At 59.9% G+C, this 12141-nt stretch overlaps 1 protein-coding gene across 1 annotated transcript; it reads right to left on the reverse strand.

Annotated features, from left to right (window-relative positions):
* Positions 1-279: 279 nt before the first annotated feature.
* On the reverse strand, positions 280-2655 carry FZD9 (frizzled class receptor 9). The gene has a single exon (XM_004761752.2). It carries the CDS (start codon positions 2448-2450, stop codon positions 645-647), a length of 1806 nt encoding a protein of 601 aa, XP_004761809.2. The 5' UTR covers positions 2451-2655; the 3' UTR covers positions 280-644.
* Between the last annotated feature and the right edge of the window lie 9486 nt (positions 2656-12141).

Raw genomic sequence — 12141 nt, forward strand, 5'->3', positions numbered from 1 at the left:
CAGCAGGCGTCCCATGCACACTCTTCGAAACAGGAGCTCAGGACTCAGGCAAAGGAGCAGAGACAGGCAAGTGTGGAAAACACATGAGTACACGCACACACACGGGGACCTCTGCAGAAACTGCTGCTCCACAGGGACGCCCTCCTGAGCGGTGGGGAGCCCGAGAACTGGGCCCAGCACAGGAGGCCAGCACCCCCCCAGCTCTGCCCACCGGGGAGACTCCCGCAGGGCTCTCACCCTCCGACCTTCCCCCTGCCCGGCCCACGGAGGACTCAGCAGTGCCACACGGGGTGGGGGGTTTAATTCCAGTCACAGCTTCCAGAGAAACTCAACAATAAATTACATCATTAAATAAACTCCCTGCTGGACCACGCCCCCTTCTGCCCCTCCTCCTCGCCACACGCTCCCCCAGGACCCTGTGGGGACCTGGCCAGGCCCACTCCCCGCCCTCGGCCGCTGCCGGGGAGGGAGCCTCACTTGGTCCCAGCAACTGAGGGTGGCAGCGGCAGAGTCTCCCCGCCCTGGTCCTTGGCCCCTCGAACTCACTTGCCTGACCTTGACAGCTGGGCAGCTGCTAGTCAGCTGTCTCCTCCGGAGGGGGGGCGGGGGGGCAGGCAACAGCCGCCCCGCGCAGGCCTGGGTCCCTAGAGGTGCGTGGGGTTCTCCAGAGAAGGGTCCGTCTTAGTCATGTGCAAGACCACGGTGGGGGCCTTGTAGTGGCAGTGGGTGCCACGGCCGTAGCCCCCCGGAGCCCGGCAGGCCTTGGCCCGGGCCCGGCCAGCTGCCATCTTACGGTGGCACAGGCTCTGCCAGGTCTGGAAAGTCTTAGAGCTCCACACCCAGACACCGCTGGTGATGCCCACCACCAGCGACATGAAGATTTTGAGCATAAAGACAGCCACGGTGGGCACCGAGCCCCCTGGGAGCGAGCAGTCCCTCCGGCCCCCGGGCATGCTGGCAGCCGAGCAGGGCTGCTCTGTGGCCCGAAGGCGCCAGAAGTCCATGTTGAGGCGTTCGTAGACGTAGCACACGATGACGCAGGTGGCGGGCACCGTGTAGAGGATGGAGAAGACCCCAATCTTGACCATGAGTTTCTCCAGCTTCTCCGTGTTGGTGCCGCCCGTCTTCATGATCTTGCGGATGTGGAAGAGGGCCACGAAGCCGGTCAGGAGGAAGCTGGTGCCCAGCACCAGGTAGCAGGAGAGAGGCACCAGCACGAAGCCCGTCAGGGCCGCCGCATCCATGCTGGCCACGTAGCAGAGCCCCGTGAGCTCGTCCCCTGCCACCTTGCGCAGCGTCAGGATGACGATGGTCTTGAGGGCCGGCAGGCCCCAGGCCGCCATGTGGAAGTAGCTGCCATGGGCCTCGATGGCCTCGTGGCCCCACTTCTTGCCGGCGGCCAGGAACCAGGTGAGGGTCAGCACCACCCACCACAGCGAGCTGGCCATGCCGAAGTAGTAGAGCAGCAGGAAGACGAGGGTGCAGCCCGTGTTCTCCAGGCCCTCCTGGATCACGTACAGGGCGCCCGCCTCCTGGTCGCAGGCCACGCTCTGCGCGCCGGCCACCGCGCGGATGAGGAAAGCCAGCGAGTAGACGTTGTAGCACATGGACAGGAAGATGATGGGGCGCTCGGGGTACTGGAAGCGGTGCGGCTCCAGCAGGAAGGTGAGCACGGTGAAGGCCGTGGAGAAGAAGCACAGCGCTGACCACACGGCCATCCAGACGAGCGCGAAGTCCTTGTCACGCCGCGACCAGAACACCTCGACGCCGGGCCCGCAGCGCGGCGCGCACGAGCGGCTCTTCTCCACGTACTGGAACTTCTCCGGGTTCTCGCAGGTGCCGCCGCCGCCGCCGCCGCCGCCGCCGCCGGGGCCAGGGCCCGAGGCCGGGTCGCCGGGGGGCCGCGCGGGCCGGGGCGCCACGGGCAGCATGCCCAGGCCCTTGTGGGGCTCGGCGGGGCCGGCCGTGGCGTTCTCGGGCGCCTCCATGCAGAGCGCGTGCGGGTCGTTGCGCGTGGGCAGCCGCGCGCAGTCCAGCGAGTCCGGCCAGCCGAAGTGGAACTGCTCCATGATGGGGGCGCAGCGCAGGCGCGCCTGCTCGCACATGGGCCGGCAGGCGGGGATGGGCGTCGACACCTGGTCGGTGCACATGGGCGCGTACAGCGAGCACAGGAAGAAGCGCAGGTGGCTGTGGCAGCCGTACTGCACGAGCGGCGCGAACTCCGCCAGCTCCGCGGCCGCCTCGCCCTGCGACGTGTGGCCCAGCAGGTTGGGCATGCGGGTCAGGTTGTAGCCGATGCCGCGGCACATGGGGATCTCCACCGCCTGGCAGGGCGCCGGCCCGCGCCCGCGCTCCGGGTCGAAGCGGCCGATCTCCAGCGCCGCGCCGCCCGCCGCCAGCAGCTGCCACAGCAGCAGCAGCGGCGCCCGGCCGAGCGGCGGCACGGCCATCCCGGGCGGCCCCGGCCGAGGGCGGGAGGGCGGCCCCGGCTCACTCGGGCCGCGCCGTCCGGCGTCCCCGTGCCCGCCCGCCACGTCGCGGGGCGCGGGCCATCGCCGAGCCGCCCGCGTGCGTCCGGGCGCCCCGGCAGCGCGCAGGGAAGCCGCCCGGGGGAGAGGAGGCGCCGAGCCCACCGAGCCGCCGCCGCCGCTGCCAGTCGAGCGGCCGCGGAGCCAGAGCCGGCGCCTCCTCCCCGGGCCGCCGCTACAAGCCTCGGGGCGGGGCGCCGGGCGGACACGCCCAGGGGCGGGTCCTCCGCGCCGCCGGGCACGCCCCTCCGCCGGGCTTTAAAGGCGCCGCGTCTGGCCGCGCGCTCACGCTCTTGTTACCCTACGGTCCCCGCGACAAGACAGCTGCAAGGTTCCCCTGCCCTTCATCCCGGGGTCGCCTCTCTTTACCTCAGGCGGCAGACCATTCCTGAGGCCTCCACGCGTTGGGAAGCCTGGGCCTTGGACTCAGTGGCAGCTCAAGTGCAGCCTGCGACCTGGCTCCCCTCCCTCAGCCTCAGTTTCCTTCCCTGCAACACAGGCGGACGATCCTGTGAAAACGAGCAACTCATTTGTTGCACGCGTCCTGCTTATCGGTCACACTGCGCCCATGACCTCCTCGTCTCTTCTCCGCCACCCAGGTGGGGAGCCCGAGCCTCAGAGAGGAGTGACATACCCAGGCACCCGGACATATTAAGTGCTGCGTCTGGGACTGTCTGACTCCGGACCCCACACTCGAACTTGCAACCTGGGGCGGGGGTGGGGGGGGACGGGGGTGGAGGGTGGGGGGGGCGGGGCTCAAGGATCACTTACTTTACTGACTGAGCCAGCCAGGCGTCCCCCACCCCTATACTGGGTCCATAAGGTTGCTGTACTCCTCTGGGCTGGGGTGGGGGGCACGTGGTGTCGCCCTGTCGCTAGAGGCTCCGCTCTCTAGCTTGCCACCTTGACACCTTTGGGAGCGGCTTAAAAAGTGCTTCCCTCAAAGGTGAAGGACTCGGCTTTTTATTTATTTATTCTTTAAGATTTTTTTAAAAAGATTTTATTTATTTATTTGACAGACAGAGATCACAAGTAGGCAGAGAGGCAGGTAGAGAGAGAGGAAGGGAAGCTGACTCCCTGCTGAGCAGAGAGCCCGATGCAGGGCTCCATTCCAGGACCCTGAGATCATGACCTGAGCCAAAGGCCGAGGCTTTAACCCACTGAGCCACCCAGGTGTCCCGAGATTTTTTTTTTTTTTTTTTTAGAGTAATCTCTAAAGCCAAGGTGGGGCTCAAACTCATGACACTGAGATCCAGAGCTGCAGGTTCCACCGGTTCCGCCAGCCAAGTGCCCCAGGACCCGGCTTTTTAAATCAGAGTGTAATTGACACACAACATTAGTTTCAGGTGTACAACGTGATTCGCTGTTTGTCTACACCGGGAACTAATCACCAGTTAAGTCTCCTCACCATCTGTCACCGTACATAGTGACTCATTTGTTTTCACTTGCAATGAGAACTTCCAGGATTCACTCTTCTAAGTTCTCAGGCGTAGGATACAGCGCTACAGACTGTGGTCACCAGCTTGTACGGGGCATCCCCCAGACTTACGTATCACTGGAAGTTTGTACCTCTTGGTCCCCTTCACCCATTTTGCACACCCCCCCCAATCTGCTCTCTGTATCTGTGAGTTTTGTTTTGTCTTTAGATTGCACATATAAGCGAAATCATATAGTATTTGGAGGACTTCATTTTAACATCCCAGTGTCCCCCCTTCTCTCCACCCTTCCCCTGAGCTCCCTGGGCACAGGATTTTCCCTGGGAGTCCTCTCTGGCTAGAGAACCTGTAGCCACTGCCCCAGCAGCCCCCAGGGAGCCCCATTCTCCTTCCTGTGCCTCAGAGCAGAGGGGCCTGCACAGCGACGTCCCACGGATACCTTAGGAGTCCACTGTCCTCACGTCTGCTCTCCCCGCTGGAAGGGGTACCTGGAAGACCCAGGCTCAGCCCCCAGCGGTCCAGCCGCCCTAGCTGCTGCTCAGGGGACCTAGAGCACAAGGGGCCACAGGAGAGTCTTGCCCTGCAGGGAGTCCAAGAGATGGACCCACAACCTCCCACGAGCTACACAGACCCTGGGCCAGGCACTTCCCACCGTGACCATTCTAACCCTCATAATGGTCCTGCCAAGGAATTCTGTCATCATTTTACAGAAGAGAAATTGAGGCGTGGAAAACTCAAGCTATTTGCTCGGATTACACAGCTCGACAGGGGCAGGGTGGGCCTTCAGGCTCTGTCCCTGTGTGAGGCTGCCTGTCACCAGCACAGGAAGGGTACCTGCCCCGTGGTGGGGACTCAGGATGACGTGCTCAGCAGCTTCCCCCGCAACTCCCACCACCCAGAGCCACGCTGGGGCAGGGAAAGGAGAAGGGAAGGCGCATGCTCTGCCCACACCCAGCCTGTGCTCTCCGCGGGGCCCCACAAGACTGGGCGTCCCTGGAGATGCATGCAGCCCGGTGCCCAGCGCCTCGTCCACACCTGGCCCACCGGAGCCACGAGCCGTTCGGCTGCGAGATCTTGAACTTCCCAAGGAGGTCTGGTATCTTGCCAAAAAGGACCCGGCGTTGACTGTCTGTCTGGTTGGGATAAGAGTTTCCCAGAATTCCAGCGGCGGCTCCCCATTGCCCGCGGTGAAGCTTGTGCTCCTGGGGAGGACAGCGGATGGCCTTTGAGCCATAGCCCCCATCTCCTGCCATGACTCCCCCGGCCCCACTGGGAACACCATGTCAAGTCCCTCCATCACACTGCCAATCTCCCGCACCCAGGAGGCTCTGGTCTTCTGCTCTGCTGGGCACACCAGTCTCCAGCATCACCTCTCAAGCCCCCCCTCCCAATTCTCCTGGAGGCTCTGCTCCGGGGGCCCAGGGTCCTTGCCTACCCACTGTCCCCTCCCTGTGACTCAGGAGCTGTTAGCCCCCCCTCCGCCCCTGCTGCACCCCAATACCAGCAGCTGCTCAAGGGCCAGGGGGACACTTTATTTCTCTGTGCGCCTGGCTCCCCGGGGAGGCCGAGGTGTATGAATGGCAGCGGGGCCCCATGTCAGGGTGCCGGTAGGAAGTGGGGGCTCCAGCCGGGTGCGGAGGCCGAGGACGGTGAAGGCTTCCCACTACCCGCAAGGGACCCAAGAGCAGGGACTTCTGTGCCCCTGCCCCCCAGCAGGGCGGAGAGGAGGCTGGGGGCCCTTCTTCTGCCAGCGGCAATGGTGAGGGCGCTCCTGGGGTGGGGTGTGGGGGGGGGGGAATGCCAGGCCTGTCACCATGGCAACAGTTGCTCCTGGGAAGCCAGAGGTGGGGGCTGTGGAAGGGCCCCTCCCCCATGCAGATGCTGCCTGGAGAGAAGCCGCCTGCCCACCCACCCGGCTTTGTCACTCGATCTCTGTCTTTACAAAGGGGGAACAATAGCCCAGGGCTCACTGAAAGGGAGCCGATAGACCCGGAGGAGGGGGATTACCATCGGTGCCCACCCCCCACTCCCGCTTCGCTGGGCAGAGGGGCCGGAGACAGGGGCGAGGTGGTCGTGAACCCCTCTGGGCTCCTTCTTGGGGGCCCTGCACATGTGTGGGTAGGGACACCCCTTCCTCCTCATGCCCCGCACCCCTCGTCTCCCTGGTGTGCACTCCCGGAGGCCCTTCTCAGCACGTCCTCCCTATGGCCACCTGTCTCCCCCACTGGACACTTGCTGCCCTGCCCTTGCTTGGCTCTGATCCTGCCTTCTCCAGGACGACCGCCGGCCTGATGGCCCTGGTGCCCGCCTCTGTGCCCTGTGGCCACCACACTTGTGCCTGTCTTCCCCACAAGCCTGGAAGCACCTGGGTGTCATAGGTGCCTGGCCTGGAGCGACTTCCCATAAATGTTTGTTGAATGAAAAACATGCTGCCATGAGAAGGCACCTGTAGATCTTTCTGGAAGAGCCGGTGGGGCCTGCGGATGGGGAAGTGTAGTGATTAGAGGTTGAGCACAGAGGTGTTTGTGTGAAGAAGCAGGCTCAGCCGGCCCCTTCTCTAGGTGCCCAGGATGTCTGGCAGGAGGGCTGCTGCTGGTGTGGGCCGTGGAGGTGGGCGGGGGGACCTGGAAAGTCCACAGATGCACCTGCTCCTCCTGAGCGCTGGGACTGGGCGGCAGGGGTGAGGTCAGCGCACGCCTCTGCAGGGACACGCAGGGGCCTGGTCGTTCCTGTGTGCGCACACACCCCCTGCGCACAGGGCAGGGCTGGCTGACATGCTTGCCAGGGCTCTGGGAATGGGGGAATGCGCCCACCTCCCCCAAACTTGAACCCTGGTTCTGAGTCCGTTTCCCTTGATGACGATGTCAAAGGCTGGACGAGACTGTTCCATTCTTACTAAAGAAGAATTTTAAAAAATCCTTGTTAGGGCATTCCCCAGGCTCACCACTCATCAGCGTTAGAGGTGAGGAGAGATGCAAAATGTTCATGTCCGCCTTCTCCTTACAAACCCAGCCCTTGGGGAATGGGCGTTAAGAGTGCAGGTGCCTCTTGGGTCCCTGGGGGCTCAGTCAGTTAAGTGTCTGCCTTTGGCTCAGGTCATGATCCCAGGGTCCCAGGATCAAGCAGGATGGAGCCCCGCATCGTGTTCCCTGCTCAGCGGGGAGCCTGCTTTTCCCTCTCCCTCTGCTGCTCTGCCTGCTTGTGCCCACCACCACCCCCGCCCCGCCCCGCCCTGGCTAGAGAAATAAAATCTGGGGAAAAAAAAAAAAAAGAGGTCAGGCAGCTCTTTTGATACTTTCTCCTAGACTTTGCCAACACACACACGTTCAGTACAGTCTTTTCTTGCTTTTTGTTTTACTAAAATGGAATTAATATTGTACTTTTCTTTTTTGAGGAAGAAAGACTGGGAGAGTGGAGTTGGGGGGAGGGGCAGAGGGAGAGAGGGAGAATCTCAAGCAGGCTCCACGCTCAGTGCAGAGCCCACCAGGGGGTTCGATATCACGACCCTGAGATCATGACCTGAGCCGAAATCAAAAGTTGGACGCTCAGCCGACTGAGCCACCCAGGCGCCCCAATATCATATATTTTATACCTCGTTTCTCTCACCTAAAAATTGGTCATGGGTAGATGGATGGAGAAATGATGAAAATAAATACATTGGGGCGCCTGGGTGGCTCAGCGGGTTAAGCCTCTGCCTTCCGCTCAGGTCGTGATCTCAGGGTCCTGGGATCGAGTCCTGGGATCAAGTCCTGCGTCGGGCTCTCTGCTCAGCAGGAAACCTGCTTCCCCCTCTGTCTCTCTGCCTGCCTCTCTGCCTACTTGTGATCTGTCTGTCAAATAAATAAATAAAATCTTTAAAAAAAGTATTATTTTAAGTGCAGCAAAATGTTAATGATTGAATCTACACAGTGAGCCTTCAGGCGCTCAACTATAAATTTGGCTTAACTTTTCTGTATATTTTATTTATTTATTTTTAAAAGATTTTATTTATTTATTTGACAGAGATCACAATTAGGCAGAGAGGCAGGCAGAGAGAGGAGGAAGCAGGCTCCCTGCTGAGGAGAGAGCCCGATGTGGGGCTGGATCCCAGCTTTTCTATTTTTAAATTCTTATAATAAAATAGTTGAAACAAAAAATCTGTCACGAATATCTTTCCATGTCAATACATGGGATCCAACCCATTCTTTTTAATTGTCCCTCTGATTCCCACAGTGTGGAATTCTGATCAATTACTCAGTAACCCCCTTTAGATAGACATTTAGATGGCTTCTATTACAATTTCTATCACCATACAAATCCATGAGTGTCTGTATTTATGTTCCGGGTTTACAAACTGTGCTCCACAGGCCAAACCTGGCCCGCTGCCTGTTTCTGTAAATAAAGTTTTATTGGAACAAGACCGCACTCACTGGTTGACACGGAGTTTCTGGTCTTTGAGCTATGATGGCAGAGGTGAGTCGTTGCGACCGAGACCACATGGGCCACAAAATGGAAAACTTTGACTCTTTGGCTCTTTACAGAAAATGTTTGTCAAGTCCTGAATGTGTTTGTGGTTTTATTTTTACAGCGTAGAGCCCAAGAACTTGACGGATCAATGGGTGTGTGAAGTTTTTACAGCATGCTTGAGGTACACCATTGACGTAGAGTTTCCATATTTGAATTTGGTGAGTTCCGACATGTGGCCATACTTGTGAGATCATCGCCACAATCGACGCAGATAATGACTATCTTCTGGTTAAAGTGCAAATGTCTTACTGGGAAGCAACACATTAAAATATTAGTAACTCATACATTATGTGACTGCTATAGATAATAACTGGCCGGTACTGTGCAAAAGGCGGTTAAAGATAAGTATCATTTATTAAGTATTAATTTATATTTTATTTAGTTCTCTTAACACCTGACGAGCTGGTTATTATTTATTTTAATTTTTAGGTGAGGGAACGGGCCTAGAGACAGTTCAAGCTACTGACCAAGGAGCAAGCAACAATGCCAGGGTTAAAAAATAACGCTAATGAGGGACGCCTGGGTGGCTCAGTCGGTTAATCCGCTGCCTTTAGCCAGGTCAGGATCCCGGGGTCCTGGGATCAAGTCCAGCATCGGGCTCCTTGCTCAGTAGGGAGCCTGCTTCTTTCTCTGCTTCTGCCTGCCTTTCTGCCTCCTTGTGCTCTCGTTCTCTCTCTGGCAAATAAGTAAATACATAAAATCTTAAAAGTTGTCTCGTACCTTCTCCCTTGCCTCCCCCACCCCCCCTCCCCCAGTCCCCAGGTGCTGGACTGGGGTCAATACAGCGTAGTTTGCATTCAGTTTGTGTACGTGGAATGTTAATGTGATTTTGCAGCAATATTTGGTAGCAAGCCTTCACTGACTGCCCCCTTTGCACACACAACTTAGACAGGGCTAGATGCTGGGGATACGGGACGGGCCAGACTGGGCGCCTGCTGTCCTGTTGCTCACGGGAGGGGGCAGTCAGGGAGAGAAGGGCACCCCTGTGATGTCAGCTGACATCCGTGATTACAGAGAGGCCCCAGGGCCGACATCCAAAGGTGGTGCGGGACCTGGGTCTCAAAGCCAAGTGGGAGTCCAGGCAGAAGAGAGGGAAGGGTGTTCTAGACAGAGGGCACAGCCTTTGCAAAAGCTTTGGAGGGAGAAAAGAGGCAGCTGGCGGGGCTCTGGATCCTAGGGGAGATGGGGATTTACCCTCAGGCCATGGGGAGCCTGGGATGGTTTTGAGGGAGGATGTGCACTGCTGGGTCTGTGCTGAGAGCCACGGGGGCAAAGGACAAGCGTGGGCTCTGCTGCGCGCAGGCCAGAATCCAAAGAGGGGACCCGCGTGTGAGTGCTGGGGGGGGGGGCGCTTTCCGGGGTCGAGGGAAGAAGAAAGGCCTCTGGGGCAGAGGGGTGCCGAGTTGGCAGTAGGAAGCAGGCCCTTTGGGGGTGCTGCCGGGAAGGGGCACGGCGTCTGCGAGTGCATGGGGTGGGGCACAGGGGCGCGCCACTTCCAGGGAGTCCCCCTCCGGAGTCCGTTCCCAACCCGGCCGGGGCTGCTGCACCGCCCTGCGGCCAGGACGGGCCCCGGAGGCGCCGGCCGCGACTGAAAGCCGCTTTTGTGCGGCAGCGCGAGCTCCTGTTTCGTTGACGTTGGAACCTGCTGGTTATTTATCCAACTCGAGGGGAAATTCAGCAGCAGCAGAGGGGAAAAAAGTAACCTCAGCTGCGGAGCGGGGAGGAAGGAGGCCCCAGCCTGGCCGCCGCCGCCGCCGCCGCCCTGCCCCGCGCAGACGGGGGTCCCTGGGCTCGGGTCTGGGGCAGGGGGTACGGGCCTCGCGCTCCCCAGCCTGGGGTTGGGAACCCCCACCCTCTCTGAGGCTGCTGTCTGCGGGGGTGGGGGGGAGCCCTCTGGGGCTTCTCCTGGGACAAGTCCTCTGCCTGTTCCCGGCCAAGGGGCTCACCGCACCCTTCCGCGGCCCCTGCCTGGGGAGGGTCCAGACTGGATGGTCCTGGGTCTCCCGCCACCCCCCCCGCAGCCCGGCCTGCGGCCCACGCAGGAGCCTGGCTCCAGGCCCCACCAGCTGTGAGGGCAGAAGCCTAACAAGGCCTGTCAGATGCCGAGGCGTGACCTTTAGCCACTGCAGACCGTGGCATCCCTCAGCCAGGGGTGGAGGAAAAGCCAAGGCTCCCCCGCCACCAACAGCCCAGAGAAGGCCTCCTACCTCTTCAGGACCCAGACCGCCTCCCCCCTCAGGCTCCAGGGCTTTCGGATTCCCGTCCCGATGCTCCCTGGGTCTGGTGAGGCCCTTTCCTACCCATGACCTTGTTGGCCTCGTTTCAAGACCAGTGGATTGAGGCGTAGAGCTGAGCTGGGCCTCGGGCTGCCCTTGGCCTGTGCCCCGCCTTACCTCTCTATCTAGGTCATTCCTGCCAGGCAGGCCCCGTCCTCCCGTCACTCCCACGGAGGGCTGCCGCGCAGGCAGGGAGCTCGTGCCTCCTCCCGGTCCCTCCTGGTTCTTCCCGGGTCCTGGCCCTTCCCGGGTGCCGCTGCCGCGGAGAGGAAGGGCAGGGTGACTGCATGCGAAGGACAGGAGCTCCCCCTCCCACGTGTCTCCTCCGGGGGCCTGGGCTACCACTTCTGCAGGCTCCGGCCCAGGGCAGACCCCAGGTGGATCTTGGAGGCCTCCAGGCCCCGCGCGGCCCTGTCGCAGGAGGGTTCAGAACACGGTCTCTGGATGCAGCGGCATGTGTGCAAACCGTGCCCGGTGGCTGTCATCTCAGGTAACCCGTGCATTGTCGCTGGGCTGCCGTGCGGGGGCTCTGGGGTGCTGGGGCGGCTTCCCCGTGGCGCACAGCAGGGCCGGAGCTCAGTTTGGCTCATTTGCCACCCTCCCTCGGCACACGCGTGCACGGGCCTCGGGCACTCTCTCCAGGACTCCGGGCTACCAAGCTCTTGTCCCCAGGTGCCACCACCGCTGCATGTGACTTACACGCTTTGACCTTCCGGGGCCCCTTCCTCCAGTAAAAACAATATTAAAGATTACGTTTGACAGCTACGTGAGCGTAAAGATGACTATACTAATATTCTATATGAAAATGCTTTTTGACTTGCTAAGCTTTTTAACTCTATTTTTATTTATTTTATTTTATTATTTATTTTTAAGATTTTATTTATTTATTTGACAGAGAGAGGCACAGCAAGAGGGGGAACACAAGCCAAAGGGAGAAGGAGAAGCAGGCTCCCCACTGAGCAGGGAGCTCAATGTGAGGGCTCGATCCCAGGACCCCGGGATCATGACCTGAGCTGAAAGCAGACGCTTAATGACTGACACCCCTAATTTTGTTTTTTATTTTTTAAAGATTTTATGTATTTATTTATTTGTCAGAGAGAGAGAGAGAGAGAGAGCGCACACAAGCAGGCAGAGTTAGAGAGAGAAGCAGGATCCCCGCCGAGCAAGGAGCCCGATGTGGGACTCGATCCCAGCACTCTGGGATCATGACCTGAGCCGAAGGCAGCAGCTTAACCGACTGAGCCATCCAGGCATCCCCCTAATTCTGTTTTTAAATGAAAGTGTTTTGGAGAGTCCCCAGAATTGTCATGGGCCCTGACGTGGCACCCATGGGGCCTGACGGGTAAGACGGCACCGGGTGTGGACCGGCCGGCTTCATGCTGCCCCCGGTGCCAC

Source organism: Mustela putorius, unplaced genomic scaffold, assembly GCF_011764305.1.
Source record: "Mustela putorius furo isolate JIRA1106 unplaced genomic scaffold, ASM1176430v1.1 tig00000139_pilon_pilon_pilon, whole genome shotgun sequence".
Classification (NCBI taxonomy): domain Eukaryota; kingdom Metazoa; phylum Chordata; class Mammalia; order Carnivora; family Mustelidae; genus Mustela; species Mustela putorius.